The 20,451-nt window shown below is 45.5% G+C and overlaps 1 protein-coding gene across 1 annotated transcript; it reads left to right on the forward strand.

The window, feature by feature from the left end:
• Positions 1 to 723: 723 nt before the first annotated feature.
• Positions 724 to 20,028, forward strand: LOC144496058 (cathepsin Z-like). The gene is made up of 6 exons (XM_078217015.1): positions 724 to 875; positions 9,165 to 9,328; positions 10,642 to 10,821; positions 14,558 to 14,708; positions 17,678 to 17,843; positions 19,711 to 20,028. The coding sequence occupies exons 1-6, from the start codon at positions 736 to 738 to the stop codon at positions 19,819 to 19,821; spliced, it is 912 nt and encodes a 303-aa protein (XP_078073141.1). The 5' UTR covers positions 724 to 735; the 3' UTR covers positions 19,822 to 20,028.
• Positions 20,029 to 20,451: the final 423 nt, after the last annotated feature.

Consider the following 20,451-nt stretch of genomic DNA (forward strand, 5'->3'; position numbering starts at 1 on the left):
AGGACAGGGAAGTTGGAGGGAAGGTCCACCCGAGGCAGCAGAACCCATAGTGAGCCGAATGGCCTCCTGTGCTGGGTCATTCTATTAGAAGTTCATAGGATCACTACGGTGCACAATGAGGCCATTCGGCCCATCAAGCCTGCACTGACGCTCCAAAAAAGCATTTTACCCAGGCCCACCCCATCCCCGTAACCACACAAATTTAATGGCTAATCCACCTCATCTACACACCTTTGGACACTTAGGGGCAATTTGGCAAGTCTAATTCACTTAACCAGCACAACTTTGGGGCAGTTTATCATGGCCATTCCACCTAACCAACACATCATTAGACATTAAGGGGCAATTTAGCATGGCCATTCCACCTAACCGACACATCTTTGGACACTAAGGGGCAATTTACCATGGCCAATCCGCCTAACCAGCACGTCTTTTGGACTGTGGGATGAAACCGGAGCACCCGGAGGAAACCCACGCAAGCACGGTACAAACTCTACACAGACAGTGACCCAAGCTGGGAATCAAACCCAGGTCCCTGGCGCTGTGAGGCAGCAGTGCCAACCACTGTGCTACCCATATATTTAATTAACTTCCAAGTCATCAGCAGTTTTATCAGTTTGATCACTGGACCAGCAGACCCTGGGCTTAGTTCCAAATCTTCTTCTCCACCAACAGCTGATCAGCAGAATTCTCATGTGATTTCCTCCCTCCCTCCTCCCCTCTTGCAGGAAGACTATGGCGGCTGAATGGGGGCAGTATCTCTGCCAGTGTCTCTTTCTGTCCTGTCTGTCCTTTGGGGCAGCGGGACGATACTTCAACCCTGATCTACCATGTTACAAACCGCTGGCAGCCACCGGCAGAGTCCGCAGCGTCAAGTAAGGACACTCAATGAAACGCATAGTTGTAGCTGAGGACAGGGGAGGGTTGCATTGGTTAAAATGCTGCTTTGTAAGGACCGGGACTGTGCTCACTGAGCCCAGGGTTCACTGAAGGCGGAACCCTGTCGCCAGAGAAGCTCCGGATAGTAACTCTTAGGGCCCCAGTCTATTATTGAGTCGGAAAGGCGGGTTAATAAGGACTGTTTAATAACTCACCGAGCCCGGCCTCAGCACCTGGGAGAGTTCCAGCTTCAGCTGGGCAAAGTTCTATCCCAGTGCAGAGGGAGAAATGTGCCCGGGGAGCACTCACTCACTCACTCACTCATTCTCACAAAACACTCACTCACTCCTCACTCATTTAAACACTCACTCATCTAAACACTCACTCACTCAAGCACTCAAATACTCATTTAAACACTCACTCACTCATTTAAACACCCTCTCACAAAACACTCACTCACTCATCTAAACACTCACTCATCTAAACACTCACTCAAGCACTCATTTAAACACTCGCTCACTCAAATACTCATTTAAACACTCACTCATTTAAACACTTACTCAAACACTCATTTAAATACCCTCAAAACATTCACTCACTCAAACACAATCACACTCACACAAAACTCACTCACTCAAACACAACCACACTCACTCACACAAAACTCACTCAAACACAATCACACTCATTCACACACAAAACACTCACTCATTTAAACACTCTCACTCCTCACTCATTTAAACACATTCATTTAAACACTCACTCATTTAAACACTCACGCAGTCACTCATTTAAACATTCATTCACTCATTTACTCACTCACTCAAACACTCACTCATTCAAACACTCATTTAAACATTCACTCATTCATTTAAACACTCTCACAAAACACATCTAAACACTCACTCATTTAAACACTCACTCATTTAAACACTCACTCATTTAAACACTCACTCAAACACTCATTTAAATACCCTCACAAAACACTCACTCACTCAAACACAATCACACTCACTCACACAAAACTCACTCACTCAAACACAATCACACTCACACACAAAATTCACTCGAACACAATCACACTCTCACACAAAACACTCACTCTCATTCGAACACTCATTTAAACACTCACTCACACACTCATTTAAACACTCAAACACAGCCACACTCATTCACTCAAACATAAGCACACTCACTCACTCTCACTCACTCAAACACAATCACACTCTCACTCCATCACCTGGTTTATCATAGAATCATAGAATCCGACAGTACAGAAGGAGGCCATTCATCCCATTGAGTCTGCACCAACCACAATCCCACCCAGACCCTGTCCCCAGAACACCATGCATTTACCTTGCTAATCCCCCTGACACTACGAGGCAATTTAGCATGGCCAATTCACCCAACCCGCACATCTTTGGACTGTGGGAGGAAACCGGAGCACCCGGAGGAAACCCACGCAGACACGGGGAGAAAGTGCAGACTCCGCGCAGACAGTGACCCAAGGCGGGAATCGAATCCGGGTCGCGGGCGCTGTGAGGCAGCAGTGCTAACCACTGTGTCACCGTGCCACACCAGAATCACAGAATTATTATCAGAATCACAGAATTATTACAGGGCACGTTTGACCCATCATATCTGCTCTGGATGAGCAACTTACTCAGTACCATTCTCCTGTCTCTCTCCACAATGCTGAACATATTTCCTTTTCATATAACAGTCTCATTCTTATTTGAATGCTTCAACTGAACCAGCCCCCACTACACACTCAGGCCACGTATTTCAGATCTTACTTTTGAAAACATTTCTCCTTGTGTTACTTTTGCTTCTTGTTAGGGACCAGATCAGAAACCCCAAAGTTTGTTGTGAAGCCCGACTAGACCCCAACAGTTTTTCTACCTTGGCATTAGTGTGAGGATAAAGTATTTCACTCCAAGTATGATTCTATTGACACACTAGGAAGCTTTTATCAAAACAAATTTTATTTAACAATATAGTTTAACTATAACGAATTAATTAGCTTAACTTTTACCAATTGAAATACTTAAACATGACAAGATACAATTTTTAACTGCTAACCTATTTCTATTGGTTCCAATTCAAGCAATATTCCTCTTATAGACTTAAACTCCTCTTCAAAATCAGTTAGCAACACAGGTGCTTTGGCTTGAGCTGCCATTTCCCGAGCCTCCAGAACACCTCTGGAGAGACAGACAGAGAGGCCTATTTCTCCTAGCAGGTCCCAAACAGCAACCGCCAGAGAGAGAGAGAGACCTCTTGCTACTTTCAGAACCCAGCAGTAACAGCCTGCTTTTCCCTGTAAGCTTAACTCCCCTTAAGCACATGACTCTGTCAATCAACCTAATCAAAACCCTACTCTGAAACCCCGGGGGAAAACCAAATAAACAAAAGTGCATTAACTCAGATTAAAATCAAACACATCCCCAGCTAAAATCAATCATTAGCCTGCATGCTCAGCAAATGAGCTCCCTGTTTTGCAGACAAATTGGCACCGTGTAAAACAGCTGAATTTTAAACATACCCCTCACAAGAAACATGAAATGAACACATTTCTTAAAGGCACAGTATCGTTGCATTATTTCACTAATTTAAATCTATGCCCCCTCTTGACCCTTTCACGAGTGGGAATAGTTTCTCTCTATCTGCTCTGTCCAGACACCTCATGATTTTCAATAGCTAATCCCTTAAACACAATCAGTCAATCACACTCATTAGGGTGGCACAGTGGTTAGCGCTGCTGCCTCACAGCGCCAGGGACCCGGGTTCAATTCCGGCCTTGGGTCACTGTCTGTGCGGAGTCTGCACTTTCTCCCTGTGTCTGTGTGGGTTTCCTCCGGATGCTCTGGTTTCCTCCCAGAGTCTGAAAGCTGTGCGGGTTAGGTTGATTGGCCATGCTAAATTGATCCTGGTGTCAGGGGGATTAGCAGGATAGATATGTGGGGTTCTGGGAATAGGGCCTGGGTGGGATTATGGTCGGTACAGACTCGATGGGCCGAATGGCCTCCTCCTGCACTGTAGGGATTCTATGATTCCCTCACTCCCATCCACTCAATCAGTCATTCAATTCACCACGCACCCACTCAGTAGTCATTCATTCCCTAGTCATTCATTGACTCACTCAATTACGTAACCACTCACTCACCTTCTCCATCACTCCTTCATCCACTCGACAGCTCTAACACATTCTTCCTCCCTCCAGTTCTGATAAAGAGTCCAGGGCCTGGAAATGTTTCTCCTGATAGGTGCTGACTGACCTGCTGAGATGTTCGGGCCTCCCTCTGTCCTTGTTTCACATTCCAGCATCCACAGCATTTTGCTTATTTTGATGTTTAGCAGAGCTGACCACCGAGTCACAAACCGTCAGCTCAGGAGTCTGAAGGCTGCCAAGCAAAAAGATATTTTTCTTGACCACTTTTGTAATGAAGGATCAAACACGTTTATCTTACAGGGAAAAATAAAGAGTGGGACAAAGAGCCATCGTCGCGAAAGCGTGCAGCAAATGGCCTCCTTCTGTGCTGAATGAAACTCCGATAGTGTGATTCCTTTCCCATGAAGCTAGTGAAACGGTAGATCATCAAATACAAAGTCGCTCAATGTTTATGTCTTAGTGCCACAAGTAAGGCTTACATTAACAATGCAATGAAGTTATTGTGAAAATCCCCTAGTCGCCACACTCCTGTTCGGGTACACTGAGGGAGAATTTAGTATGGTCAATCCACCTAACCAGCACGTCTTTCGGACTGTGGAGGAAACCCGAGCACCCGGAGGAAACCCCCACAGACACAGGGAGAACGTGCAGACTCTGCACAGACAGGGCAGCATGGTGGCACAGTGGTTAGCACTGCTCCCTCACAGGGCCAGGGACCCGGGTTTGATTCTCGGCTTGGGTCACTGTCTGTGTGGAGTTTGCACATTCTCCCCGTGTCTGCGTGGGTTTCCTCCAGTTTCCTCTCACAGTCCAAAGATGTGCAGGTTAGGTGGATTGGCCATGCTAAATTGACCCTTAGTGACAGGGGGACTAGCTAGGGTAAATGCTTGGAGTTATGGGTATAGGACCTGGGTGGGATTGCGGTCGGTGCAGACTCGATGGGCTGAATGGCCTCCTTCCGCACTGTAGGATTCACGGTGACCCAAGCCGGGAATTGAACCCGGGTCCCTGGCGCTGTGAGGCAGCAGTGCTAACCACTGTGCTGCCGTGCCGCTGGTGAATAGATTCAATCACCGAAATGCCCTTGGTTGCTCTGGCTTGTTTGGATTTTCATTACTGATGTTCAGATTCCAATATAATATTCCCTAGACTAATCCCTCAGCTTTTCCCTGAAAGCCTTGCTCTCTCTAAAGCTGCAGTTTGAGGAGCTTGCACTCCTCAAACCCGGAGTTTTACTCGGAAATGGCTGTTTTTTTTGTAACTATAGTTGGCTTTGAACTCTTGTTTTGAAGAGAGGGCAACCAAGACCAACAGGCCACAAGTTTGGACTGTATGAGCGTTCACTGATGTGATGCTTGTGAAGATCAGAACTGTACTTATTCCTCAAATGACAATGAATTAACATTCCTGTTCTAACAGCCGCAATCCTCGAAGGAGAAAACTTCATTACAACAGAAATCCACTTTCATGTCAACTATAATCATATAAGGAAATCCCAGAATGATGACAGAGAGACCATTTGGCCCACTGTGCCTGTGCCGGTTGTTTGAAAGAATGATCCAATTAGAGCTATGGGAAAAGTTACAGCGCAGAAGGAGGCCATTCGACCCCTCTTGTCCATGCCAGCCCGAGCACACCCATGTGCCTTTCTAATCTCACCCATTCCCCTCCATTATCCAAAATTAATTAATTTATAATAATAGATTTTTTCCACGTCAAGTATTCAAGGGATTGTGACCAACAAATGCATTTCTATATCACCAAATGTAGAACAAAGAACAAAGGTCAAAGAACAGTACAGCACAGGAACAGGCCCTTCGGCCCTCCAAGCCCGAGTCCATGATGCCCTAACTAAACTAAAAGAAAAACCTTCAGCCTTTACTCAGTATTCCCTCTATTCCCCTCCCTATTCATGGACTCATCCAGATGCCTCTTAAATGTTACTAATGTGTTTTCTTCCACCACCTCTGGCAGCGCGTTCCAGGTACCCACCACTCTCTGTGTGAAAAACTTCCCCGCACATCTCCCTTAAACTATCCCCCTCTCACCTTGAACCTGTGCCCCCTTGTAATTGACACTTCCACTCTGGGAAAAAGCTTCTAACTATCCACCCTGTCTCTGCCTTTATCAGGTTTCCCCTCAGCCTCCGTCTTTCCAGTGAAAACAATCCTAGTTTATTCACCTTCTGCTCATAGCCAACACCCTTGAGACCAGGCAACATCCTGGTGAATCTTCTTTGCACTCTCTCTGAAGCTTCCATGTCCTTCTGATAATGTGGTGACCAGAACTGCACGCAATACTCCAAATGCAGTCTAACCAAGGTTTTATATCGCTGCAACATGATTTCCCAACTCTTATACTCAATGCCCCGGCTGATGAAGGCAAGCATGCCTTATGCCTTCTTAATCACCTTAGCCACTTGTATTGCCACTTTTAGGGAACTGTGGACCTGCACGCCCAGATCCCTCTGTATGTTAATGTTCCTAAGGGTTCTGCCATTTACAGTATAATTCACACCTAAATTTGATCCTCCAAAATGCATCACCTTGCATTGTCCAGATCAAATTCCATCTGTCATTTCTGTGCCCAAGTCTCCAATCTATCTATATCCTGTTGTATCCTTTGACAATCCCTGGCACTATCAACAATTCGACCAGTCTTTGTGTCATCCGCAAACTTACTAATCAGACCACCCACATTTTCTTCCAGATCATTTATATATACTACAAACAACAGAGATCCCGGCACTGATCCCTGCGGAACTCCACCAGCTACAGATCTCCATTCTGAAAAATACCCTTCCACCTCTACTCTCTGATGTGGCGATGCTGGCTGGGACTGGGGTGGGCACAGTAAGAAGTCTCACAGCACCAGGTTAAAGTCCAACAGGTTTATTTAATATCATCAGCTTTCAGAGCGCTGCTCCTTCATCAGTGAGTCACCCGATGAAGGAACTGCGTTCCAAAAGCTCGTGATTCAAAATAAACCTGTTGGATTTTGGCTTGGTGTTGTGAGACTTCTTACTGTGGCCACTACTCTCTGTCTTCTATGACCAAGTCAGTTCTGTATCCATCTAGCCAATCCACCCTGAATCCCATGTGATTTTAGTATTTGTACATGTCTGCCATGTGGGACCTTGTCAAACGCTTTACTAAGTCCATATAAACTGCATCCACAGCCCTTCCCTCATCAATTTATCACCTCTTCAACAAAAAGCTCAATCTAGATGGTGAATCAAGTAGTCCACACATGTAGCTTGAATAAAACTCATCTGCTATGGAAATAAACTATCCTTGATGGTGGTGCTTTGTGAGTTACATAAAGCACTGGTTGTACTTCCCTAGGTCACTACACTGGCTAACCAAAACTCCGATATCCCATTTGATTCATCAGTATGACTTTTGAAAGTTAGAGAATATTTGGAGAGTTCGGCACAAGGCATTTTTCAGATTTGCAAAATTGTTTTCTGCCTCAGTGGACCAACCTGGGTCAAGGGAAGAATTTGCCTTTATCTAGTGTCTTCCACATCCTCACTGCGACCAGAAGTGTTTTACAGCCAATGCAGTATTCCTGGGGCGCAATCACTGTTGTAATGTAGGAAACATCGCACTGTGTTAGACAAAACAGCAATTAGCTTCATAGAATCCATAGAATCCCGACAGTGCAGAAGGAGGCCATTCGGCCCATCGAGTCTGCACCGACCACACTCCCACCCAGGTCCAATTCCCGTAATCCCTGCTAATCCCCCAATTTGGCATGGCCAATCAACCTAACCCGCACATCTTTGGACTGTGGGGGGGAAACTGGAGCACCCGGAGGAAACCCACGCAGACCCGGGGAGAATGTGCAAACTGCACACAGATAGTGACCTGAGGCCAGAATTGAACCCGGGTCCCTGGCGCTGTGAGACAGCATTGCTAACCACTGTGCCACCGTGCCACCCACTTCATGGTTGAATAGCCTGGTTTTCATTGTTAAAGGAGGAATTGTGATCAGGACACTGGGAAATTATCATCATCCGATTGGACATTTTCCAGTCTTCTGGACTGAACACTGAGTTCAACAACTTCAGGGCATGAACCTCATCCTCCACCTCCACTCCATTTCAATTTCCATTTACTTTATTTCATTTCTTATTTTCATCTCATTAATCCATTTTTATTACTTTTTATTTTTTCGCTTCTAAAATCTCGCTTTCCATCTTGTTTCCCTCCCCCTTCCGACACTCTTGCACCTTTTTTCTGCCATTTACACATTTTGATCTCTTAATGGACGCTCTTGGCACCATTCCTGGCCTTTATCATCACCATTTACATTCCCTTTGACTTCTGGTCGATGCCATTCCCATCAATTTTGGGTGGCATGGTGGCACAGTGGGTAGCACTGCTGCCTCATAGCCCTAGGGACCTGGGTTCGATTCCCGGCTCGGGTGACTGTCTGTGCGGAGTTTGCACATTCTCCCCGTGTCTGCGTGGGTTTCCTCCGGGTGCTCTGGTTCCCTCCCATACTCCTAAGATGTGCAAGTTAGGTGGATTGGCCATGCTCGATTGTCCCTAAGTGTCCAAAGATGAGCAGGTTAGGTAGATTAGCAGGGTAAGTATGTGGTGTTATGGGGGATAGGGTGGGGAAGAAGGCCTGGGTAAGCTGCTCTGTTAGAGGGTTGGTGCAGACTCGATGGGCTGAATGGCCTCCTTCTGCACTGTAAGGATTCTAGGAATTACAGCAATCCTCGCCCCCACCCTCATAGTGTAAATCTTGTCCGATTTTCCTTGCCTTCAGCTCAGACGAAGGGTCTTCCTGACTCGAAAAGTTGGCTTTATTCTCTCTCCACAGATGCTGTCGGCCCATGAATTTACTGAATGGGAGAGGGAGGCTGGAGGGGCTGAGTGGCCTACTCCTCCTAACTCACATGTTCTGTGCTGGGGGTGTCAGCCTTGATTTTTGATCTCAGGCCCTGGACTGGGACTGAATCCAGGAACCCTTGTAACTAAGGCGAGTGTTACCAACTGAGCCACAGCTGCCATTGAAGCTGCCTGGTACACCAGGAGCTTTGTACAGCCGAATGGCCTCTCTGGATTCCATGCTTCCTGGTGTCAAATATCTCTCTTTCCAGGACTTATCCTCGACCTCATGAATACCTGAACGTCTCTGATTTGCCAAAGGTTTGGGATTGGCGGTACGTGAATAACAAGAACTACGTCAGTGTCACCCGTAACCAGCATATTCCCCAATACTGTGGCTCGTGCTGGGCTATGGGGACAACTAGCGCACTCGCAGGTGGGTTGAAGCTCATTCCCAATATCTGTTCTCCTGCCCTGCTCTCCTCAATAAGTATTGAAGTCAGCGATATCTGGAGATCTGCGGAGAGAGAAACAGTGTTAACATTTCGTGTTGTTGACCAGAAGTGGGAAGAGTTAGAAATCGTGAGCAAGTTTTCTTTTGCAGCGACCACAGAGGCAGGGAGAAGGTGGGGGAGAAAAGGTCTATGATAAGGTGGAAAGCAGGAGGAATTAAATGAAAAAAGGGAGGATGGTGCAAGGCAAAATGGAGTGGCACTGAGGCAAGTAACTTTAAACTTTGTTTGCTGGAGTGCAGAAGAATGAGGGGGGAATCTCATAGAAACCTATAAAATTCTAACAGGACTGGGCAGTGTAGATGCAGGAAGGATATTCCTGATGTTGGGGGTGTCCAGAACCAGGGTTCATGTCTGAGGATACAGGGTAGATGGTTTAGGACAGTGGGCAGTGCAGTGGCACAGTGGTTAGCACTGCTGCCTCACATATTGACTGGTGGAACAGGCTCGAAGGGCCAAATGGCCTCCTCCTGATCCTATTTTCTATGCTTCTATAATCAATGCACAAGGAGTTGCTCTGTAAGCTCACGTTGAACTGTGACATGATGGTAGTTACAAGACAAGCCAACTGGAAGGGTGGGTGGTGAAACTGGATCATTTGATGGTCGGAGAGAAATTGGGGGACACAAGTTTCAAGCAGTTTTCCATTTATCTTTACCCTGGTTGATGGGAGTTACATTTTGTGAAGATTGAGATGCTGTAGATTGGGTTTGAGATTTACACTGCACTACATTTCACACAGCCAATAGCAATGTGTTTCACTCTGGTTATCTTGCACAACATACTCTGATGTTCCTCTGTTATCTGATCCAGGAGATTAAATACTCAATATTATACATTAATAAAAGAAAGGCTTGAATGTGTATAGCCAGAGGGTGAGGAATGTGTGGAATTCACCACCACAGAATGTAGTTGAGGCCAAAACGTTGTGTGATTTCAAGAAGAAATTAGATGTAGCTCTTGGGGCTGAAGGGATCAAGGGATATGGGGGGAAGGGGGGGGGAAGGGATATTGAATTTGATGATCGGCCATGATCAAAATGAATGGTGAAGCAGGCTCGGAGGGCCGAATGGCCTCCTCCTGCTTCTAGTTTCTATGTTTCTATGTATTTCACAACCCTGATTAGTCCCAAAGTGCTTTAGAGCCAGTGAAGTATTTTTGGAAATGTAGTCAGTGATGTAGTGTCTTTGGAGAAGGTTTCGGGATGCAGGAGTTTGCTTTTATTTGGTGTCCGCAGATCGTATAAACATCAAGAGGAAGGGCGCTTGGCCATCTGCGTACCTGTCTGTCCAGAATGTTCTAGACTGTGGCCATTCTGGTTCTTGCTTTGGGGGAGACCATTTGGCGGCTTGGAGTTACGCTCACGATAACGGAATTCCAGATGAAACTTGCAACAACTACCAGGCTAAGAACCAAGGTACGTTCCCCTCTTAACTCTAAGACCTGAACTTCCTTTGTGTGTTCACAAATACTTTTAAATAGATTTAATGTCATAGAATCATAGAATCTACAGTGCAGAAGGAGGCCATTTGGCCCATCGATATGCACTGACAACAATCCCACCAAGGTCCTGTCCTATCCCCATAACCCCAAATGTATTTACCCTCTTAACCCACCTGACATTTAGGGGCAATTTATCATGGCCAATCAACACAACCCGCATATCTTTGGAGTGTGGGAGGAAACTGGAGCACGCGGAGGAAACCCATGCAGACACGGGGACAATGTGCAAACTCTGCACAGGCAGTCACCCGAGGCAAGAATTGAACCCGGGTCCCTGGCAATATGAGGCAACAGTGCTAACCACTGTGTCACTGTATCAAGTCTTAGTATTACTTTTATGCCTCATTGTAGCCTTTCTTGAACCCTGGGACAGGTTACCTTTTTGCAAGTCATCCCTTCGTCCCACCTGCAAACTAAGAGAGGCCATATCAATGTCACATCGAAGTACACAGAGTCTACAGTTCAGCAATAGGCCATTCAGCCCAACTGGTCCATGCTGGTGTTGATCCTCCAAATGAACCTCCTCGCACCCTGCTTCATCTAACTCGATCAATGTATCCCTCTACTCCTACCTCACTCAATCACCTCTTTGTGATTGCAATGCAATTCTACCTTTGGGCCGTGGGTGGATTTTCAGCCCCACTCAAGCTGAAACTCACCCACATAGAGCTTTATAGCACGGCAACAAGCCATTTGGCCCATCATGTCTGTGCTAGCTCTCTGAAAGGAATAGTTTACACATCCCATTTTCCTGCCCTAATCGTTTTTCCCCTATTTTTTCTTTCCTCTTTCAAATTTTTATGCACTCCCTGTCAGAAGTTACCATGAATTCTGTTTTTCCCACTGTTTTTGGTACGGTTTTCCCCGATTATTTCTAATCCCTCCTCTCATTCTTTTAGTGATGGTCTTAAATTAATATTCTCTTGGTTATGGGCTTACCAACCAACACTCCATCCCTATATACCTTGTCCAGGCTACTTACAATTGTCAACATCTCTAGCAGACCTCTTTCCCTGTGTAAGAAGTGATGCTCCAGCAAGAATATTCATCAAATGCACCAGAAAGGAACCTCTTTACCTTTAATCTTCGCTGAAGAACAACCCAGTCTACACCTCAGAATTAATGAAGAATTAAGTTTGGTTCACTGAATACATCAACTACTTAAGATTATGTTAACCTTTACCAATCTCCCATCACAATGCAAACACGCGGCATGGCAGCACAGTGGTTAGAACTGCTGCCTCACAGCGCCAAGGACTCGGGTTCAATTCTGGCATCGGGTGACTGTCTGTTTGGAGTCTGCACGTTCTCCGTGTCTGCATGAGTTTCCTTCGGGTGCTCCGGTTTCCTCCCACAGTCCAAAGATGTGCAGGTTAGATGGATTGGCCATGCTAAATTGCCCCTTAGTGTCCAAAGATGTGTAGGTCATGGGGATTAGCCATTGTGAATTGCCCCTTAGTGGCCCAAGGATGTGCAGGTTAGGTGGATTGGCCATTGTTATGGGGATAGGGCTGGCCTGGATGGATTGCTCTTTCGGAGACTTAGTGCAGACTTGATGGGCTGAATGGTCTCCTTCTGCACTGTAGCGATTCCATGATTCTACTGAATGTGCGTCTTTAAACCTTTTTGTGGCCAATTGTCAGTACATTAGATAGTAAAGCCTGAAAAGAATTTTTAATTAGTAATTAAATCTTGGAATCGTGTTAACAGGATTTGAGCTCAAACTGTGAGCATGTAAATAATTCATGCACGGGATTAAGTGGGGAAATATATAAGAGGTTATATCACAGTAATATAACATTAATGGCTTGTCCAGTGAGCCTGGTGTTTGAGATTGTTACAAATTTGTGGGAGTAAACATACATTTGGGGTGCAAATATCACATGAAATATGAAAATAAGAACATTCAGTGCCATTTATATCCTTAAAGTATACATTTAAAAAGTTAAAATTTGAAATAAATCACTTTCTACACCAAACATTCAACATGGAAGTCAGAACTGTGAAAGAAGTGCTCTGTGGTGTCACCTAGTGGCCAAGGCTAATAACTACATAGCAAAGTGAATTGTTGGAGCAGGAGTAGGCCATTCCGCCCTTCGAGCTTAGAAACATAGAAAAACTACAGCACAAACAGGCCCTTCGGCCCACAAGTTGTGCCGAACACATCCCTAGCTTCTAGACCTACCTATAACCATCCATCCCATTAAGCTCCATGGAGTCTCTTAAAAGACCCGATTGAGTTCGCCTCCACCACCCCTGACGGCAGCCGATTCCACTCGCCCACCACCCTCTGTGTGAAACACTTACCCCTAACATCTCCCCTGTACCTACCCCCCAGCACCTTAAACCTGTGTCCTCTCGTAGCAGCCATTTCCACCCTGGGAAAAAGCCTCCGAGAGTCCACCCGATCTATGCCTCTCAACATCCTATACACCTCTATTAGGTCTCCTCTCATCCTTCGTCTCTCCAAGGAGAAAAGACCGAGCTCCCTCAGCCTATCCTCATAAGGCATGCCACTCAATCCAGGCAACATCCTTGTAAATCTCCTCTGCACCCTTTCAATCTTTTCCACATCCTTCCTGTAATGAGGCGACCAGAACTGAGCACAGTACTCCAAGTGGGGTCTGACGAGGGTGTTATATAGCTGCATCATTATCCCCGGACTCCTAAACTCAATCCCTCGATTGATAAAGGCCAGCACACCATATGCCTTCTTAACCACCTCCTCCCCCTGCGGGGCCGATTTCAGAGTCCTATGGACCCGGACCCCAAGGTCCTTCTGATCCTCTACCATACTAAGAGTCTTTCCCTTTATATTGTACTCCTTCATCCCATTTGTCCTACCAAAATGGACCACGACGCATTTATCTGGGTTGAAGTCCATCTGCCACTTCTCCGCCCAGTCTTGCATCCTATCTATGTCCCTCTGTAACTTCTGACATCCCTCCATACTATCCACAACCCCACCAACCTTCGTGTCGTCGGCAAACTTACCAACCCATCCCTCCACTTCCTCATCCAGGTCATTTATGAAAATGACAAACAGCAAGGATCCCAGAACAGATCCCTGGGGCACACCACTGGTGACCAACCTCCAATTAGAAAAAGATTGCTCCAACATTCGATAAGAGCAATGTAAGAAATAAGTTAAAGATAAAAATAATACCAATAAGATAATGCAGACCCAAAGCAATTCCTGGCATATTCACAGACTGTCAGATTAATGGGAAAACGCTATTTTAAAAGGTTACAGGTGTTGCAGTGCAGGTGTGGATTCCTGCACAGTGCTGGAAAAGTCTGAAGTTTAAGCCTTCAGTTGGACTGAACTGCCACTAAATCTGGGAAACTGCAGCAAACAATGACAGTGCTGCGTGGGTAGTTAGTTTCAAATAGTGCCAGTCTGTGACAGGAGCAAGTTTAACCATCGCTCTGGGTCTGCCTGCAGTTGCCAGCTCCGGTGTTGCTAGGGAGTAGGTAAATAGTGTAGACAGTTACACTATTGACGAGGCAAAGCAAACTTTGTGGGAGCAGTGGCCTTTCTGCGCCCAGTGGCAGAGCACCCATCATTTATGGATCTCTGGCTTTTATTGAAGGTTTGTTCGCTTAGATTCTGACTTGCACTCTTTGACTGTGACATTCCTTTACTGTAGAGTGTAAGCCGTTTAACCAGTGTGGCACGTGCAGCACCTTTGGTGTCTGCAATGTGATCCAGAACTATACCTTGTGGAAAGTTGGGGATTATGGTGAAATTAGAGGACATGAGCAGATGAAGGCAGAAATTTACACCAACGGGCCTATCAGGTAAAGGGCTTCTTTGTTACTGGTTTGTCCAACCTGTTGCATTTTAATATACTTTTCTGTACTGGTTATTTGTCTGAACATTTGGACGGTGGGAATGAGGTCGGGAAGAAGAAAAGGAAGTTTTTTATTTGATTTGATTTATTATTGGCACATGTATACAGTGAAAAGTATTGTTTCTTGCACTCTATAGAGGCAAAGCATACCGTTCATAGAGAAGGAAAGGAGAGAGTGCAGAATGTAGTGAAACAGTCGTAGCTAGGGTGTAGAGAAAGATCAGTTTAACATATGGTAAGTCCATTCTAAAGTCTGACAGCAGCAGGGAAGAAACTGTTCTTGAGTTGGTTGGTACGTGACCTCAGACCTTTGTATCTTTTTCCCGACGGAAGGAGGTGGAAGAGAGAATGTCCAGGGTGCGTGGGGTCCTTAATTATGCTGGCTGCTTTGCCGAGGCAGCGGGAAGTGTAGACAGAGTCAATGGATGGGAGGCTGGTTTGCGTGATGGATTGGGCTACATTCACGACCTTTTGTAGTTCCTTGCGGTCCTGGGTAGAGCAGGAGCCATACCAAGCTATGATACAACCAGAAAGAATGGGAGATGGTGTGAGTGATGGACTGGGCTTTGTTCACGACCCTTTGTAATTTCTTGTGGTCTTGGACAGAGTAGGAGTTTTATTGGAACTGTACCCATCCTGACTTGTGCCTTGTAGAGGGACAGGCTTTGAGGAGCCAGGAGGTGTAGAGGAGATTCACTAGGTTGATTCCGGAGTTGAGAGGTTTGGCTTATCAGGAGAGACTGAGTAGACTGAGGCTATACTTATTGGAATTCAGAAGAATGAGGGGAGATCTTATAGAAACATATAAGATTATGAAGGGAATAGATAGGATAGAAGCAGGGAAGTTGTTTCCACTGGCGGGTGAAACTAGAACTAGGGGGCATAGCCTCAAAATAAGGGGAAGCAGATTTAGGACTGAGTTGAGGAGGAACTTCTTCACACGAAGGGTTGTAAATCTGTGGAATTCCCTGCCCAGTGAAGCAGTTGAGGCTACCTCATTGAATGTTTTTAAGGCAAGGATAGATAAATTTTTGAACAGTAAAGGAATTAAGGGTTATGGCGAGCAGGCGGGTAAGTGGAGCTGAGTCCACAAAAAGATCAGCCATAATCTTATTAAATGGCGGAGCAGGCTCGAGGGGCCAGATGGCCTACTCCTGCTCCTAGTTCTTAAGTTCTTATGTTCTAGGTGAGTTATTCACCACAGGGTTTTTAACCTCCGACCTACTCTTGAAACTATAGTATTCATATGGCTGGTCCAGTTCAGTTTCTGGTCAATGGTTAACCCCAGGATGTTGATAGTGGGGGACTATGACAATATGAAACTGTATTGGATCATGTGTGATTTTCCCAAAAGTATTTCTTTATCAAATATTAAAATAAGCCTCATGACATCACCATGGTTACTAACACCAGACCTTTGTCTTTCCTGCTGCATTTGAGCAAAGCATGGAAACATTGAGAAAGTCTCCTACGTATCCATTTGGCCGATCAAAATAGTGGAAAAAGCCAAAAGAAATTAGAGTAGGAAGTCTAATGACATCACTTGGGCTGCTTGCTGATATTTGTGGAAAAAGAAGGATATTTGGATTAAAAATAATTTGGCATATCTTTTAATATTGATGGTTTAAGTTATAAGGAGAGGCTGGATAGACTGGGACTTTTTTCTCTGGAGCGTAGGAGGCTGAGGGGTGATCTTATAGAGGTCTATAAAATATGAGGGGCATAAGAACATAAGAACATAAGAAATAGGAGCAGGAGTAGGCCATCTGGCCCTTTGAGCCTGCCCCGCCATTCAACAAGATCATGGCTGATCTGAAGCGAATCAGTTCCACTTACCCGCCTGCTCCCCATATCCCCTAATTCCCTTATCGATCAGAAAACTATCTACCCGTGATTTAAACATATTCAACGAGGAAGCCTCCACCACTTCAATGGGCAGAGAATTCCAGAGATTCACTACCCTCTGAGAGAAGAAGTTCCCCCTCAACTCTGTTCTGAACCGGCCCCCCCTTATTTTGAGGCTGTGCCCTCCAGTTCTGGTTTCCCTTCTAAGTGGAAAGAATCTCTCCACCTCTACCCTATCCAGCCCCTTCATTATCTTATATGTCTCTATAAGATCACCCCTCATCCTTCTAAACTCCAACGAGTACAGACCCAATCTGTTTAATCTCTCCTCATAAGCTACACCCCTCATCATAGATCAGCTAGATAGTCAATATCTTTTCCCAAAGGTAGGGGAGTCTAAAACTAGAGGGCATAGGTTTAAGGTGAGAGGGGAGAGATACAAAAGGGTCCAGAGGGGCAATTTGTTCTCACAGAGGGTAGTGAATGACTGGAACAAGCTGCCAGAGATAGTATTTGAGGCAGGTATAATTTTGTCTTTTAAAAAGCATTTAGACAGTTACATGGGTAAGATGGGGGGAGAGGGATATGGGCCAAATGCGGGCAACTGGGACTAGCTTAGTGGTTAGAAATAAAGGGCGGCGTGGACAAGTTGGGCCGAAGGACCTGTTTCCATGCTGTAAACCTGTATGACTCCATGAGAAGCATTGGCACCCAAAGAGGCCATTCACCCCATTGTATCCATGCTGGCTCTTGGAAAGGGCTTTCCAATTCATCCCACTTGTCTGTTTTTGTCCTTCTAATTTCTCTTGTTTGAAGAATTTATCCGATTCTTTTCTGAAAGTTATTATTGAATTGTACCCACAAACATTTCAGGTGTTGTATTCTAGATTGTAATAACTTGCTGCATTGAAAATAAATCTCATTTCTTTTCTCCCCTTGGATTGTTTTCCCAATCGTTTTTAAAAATCCCTGTCTTCAGGCTGTGTCAGTGGAGAGTAGTTTCTCCTTATCCGTCCACTCGACCAAAATCCCTCAGGAATAGTAACTCGCGGTGTTTTATTTGGGTTCCAGTTGTGGTATAATGGCAACGAGGAAACTGGAAGCTTACCGTGGAGGAGTGTTTGCAGAATTTGAGCCACTGGCTATCCCCAATCACATTGTGTCGGTGGCAGGCTGGGGCGTGACTGAAGATGGGACAGAGTATTGGACAGTCCGCAACTCTTGGGGTGAACCATGGGTGAGTGTGTTGCTGGTCCATGTGGGCAGGGTAAGCATTTGCATGCTTACTAAGTTCATTTGGAAGAAAATGATTCAGGCCATTGCAAAGCAGAGTGGAGAGAGAGGCCATTTGCAGATATTGATTTGACTTAAGTTAAGTTAAAGTCAAAATTTATTCATTACTCACAAGCAGGCTTACATTAACACTGCAATGAAGTTACTGTGAAAATCCCCTAGTCGCCACACTCCGGCACCTGTTCGGGTACACTGAAGGAGAATTTAGCACGGCCAATGCACCTAATCAGCATGTCTTTTGGACTGTGGGAGGAAACCGGAGCACCCAGAGGAAACCCACGCAGACACGGGAGAACGTGCAGACTCTGCACAGACAGTGATCCAAGCTGGGAATCGAACCCGGGTCCCTGGCACTGAGAGGCAGCAATGCGAACCACTGTGCCGCTTTGGTTTATTATTGTCACATGTACCGTGATGCAGTGAAAAGTATTGTTTCTTGCGCGCTACACAGATAAAGCATACCGTTTATCGAGTACATAGGGGAGAAGGAAAGGAGAGGGTGCAGAATGCAGTGTTACAGTCATTGCTAGGGTGTAGAATGGCACTAACTCTATCATAGAGTCCTTATAGTGCAAAAGGTGGCCATTCAGCCCATCAGGTCTACACCAAGTTTCTGACAGTGCATCTCACCCAGGCCTAACCCCCTGCCCTACCCCCATAATTTACCCTGCTAATTCCCCTCGCCTACACATCTTAGGACACTAAGGGGCAATTTATCATGGCCAATCAACCTAACTCGCACATCTTTGGAGTGTGGGAGGAAACTGGAGCACCCGGAGGAAACCCACGCAGACACGAAGAGAATGTGCAGACTCCACACAGACAGTGACCCAAGACCGGAATTGAACCCGGGTCCCTGGCGCTGTGAGGCAGCAGTGCATACCACTGTGCCACTGTGCTATCCTCTAAAACACAATGTTGAGAGAGAGTACTTTTCCTCAACAGTGCAACATGAAAGCTGTCCACTCAATCAACTTTAATTCAACTGGTACATCTAGCAGATTCTTCAGTGAGCCAGCCAGTAAAAGTCATTGCTAAAGCATTATGAATAGAAAGTTGTTGGAATGTTTTGCCGGTTGAGCTTGGTGGAATCGCATCTCTCATTCTCTAATCTTTATGTTCCTTAATATCATTTTCCACGTGTCCTCCTCCCTTTGAAAGAACAGATTGTATATCGCATCCTGCAAAAGCTCAGGATTCTCAAAGCACTTTCTCGCCAAAGAAGTATTATTGAAGTGTAAGAAAAACAACATCTAATTAGCGTACAGAAAACTCCCTCCCACGAACTGCCACTTGAAAATATCCAGATGGCCTGTTCTAATGACGTTGACTAAGAGGTAAACATTGGCCACAGCTAATTATTCAGCAGCCAGCCAAGATATTTTGGGCCAGTGCACACCATAGTCTCCCAAAGAAGTGCTTCACGTTTAGTTTGTTCTCACTTGTTGTGTCCCCTATTAATGGCAAGCATTCTCTGTCCAGTTAAAGTTTTTATTTATTAATGTCACAAGTCGGCTTACATTAACACTGCAATGAAGTTACTGTGAAAATCTCCTAGTCGCCACACTCGGGTACACTGAGGGAGAATTTAGCATGGCCAGTGCACCTAACCCGCACGCCTTTCAGAATGTGGGAGGAAACCGGAGCACCCGGAGGAAACCCACACAGACACGGCAAGAGCGTGCAGACTCTGCATAGACTCTGCGCCACAGCGCAGACCCATTGGGTAATTTATATTTAGCTTCTACAAGTATTGATACAAGAATAATTTGAAAAGATTGATTTCTTGTTCCTGTCTCTCACCCCCACAGGGAGAGTCTGGGTGGCTACGGATCGTCACCAGCGCCTATAAAGATGGGAAGGGCAATTATTATAACCTTGCCATTGAGTGGCTGTGTGGCTATGGAGATCCTATATTGTGATGAGGAGCTGCCTTTGCTACCACGAAGAACTTGTATAATAGATCGGCCATATTTTACCTTGGTATAAACTGGAAGTGGATGTTAATGTAACTATTGTATCAATCTGCAATGATTTGTAACTTGTACTGGTTCCACTGAAAGTGTGCAATTTTGTTTTAACCTTTCAAAGAGATTTGAGGCAATTCAACCTCACTATTTCTTTCCTCCATCTCCTCTTCTTATAACTACGTCTATCAGTAACATGTAGCCATCCAAGTTGCTGTTTGTCACATATATGTCAAGATGGTTTGGACTAAGAGGCTATTCAGCTACATAGATACATAGGAATTAGGAGCAGAAGTAGGCAAATCCAGCCCTTCGAGCCTGCTCCACCATTTAATCAGATCATGGCTGATCCCTCCCTGGTCTCAAATCCACCCACCCCACCTGTTCCCCATATTCCCTTATCCCTTTTTTAAATCAGAAATATATCTATCTCCTCCTTGAAACCATTCAACGATTCAGACTCCGCCGCGCGATGGGGCAGCGAGTTCCACAAATTCACCCCCCTCTGTGAGAAGTAGTTCCTCCTCAGCTCAGTTTTAAATCTACCGCCTCTCAACCTATACCTGTGACCTCTTGTTCGAGATT

Source organism: Mustelus asterias, chromosome 7, assembly GCF_964213995.1.
Source record: "Mustelus asterias chromosome 7, sMusAst1.hap1.1, whole genome shotgun sequence".
NCBI lineage: Eukaryota > Metazoa > Chordata > Chondrichthyes > Carcharhiniformes > Triakidae > Mustelus > Mustelus asterias.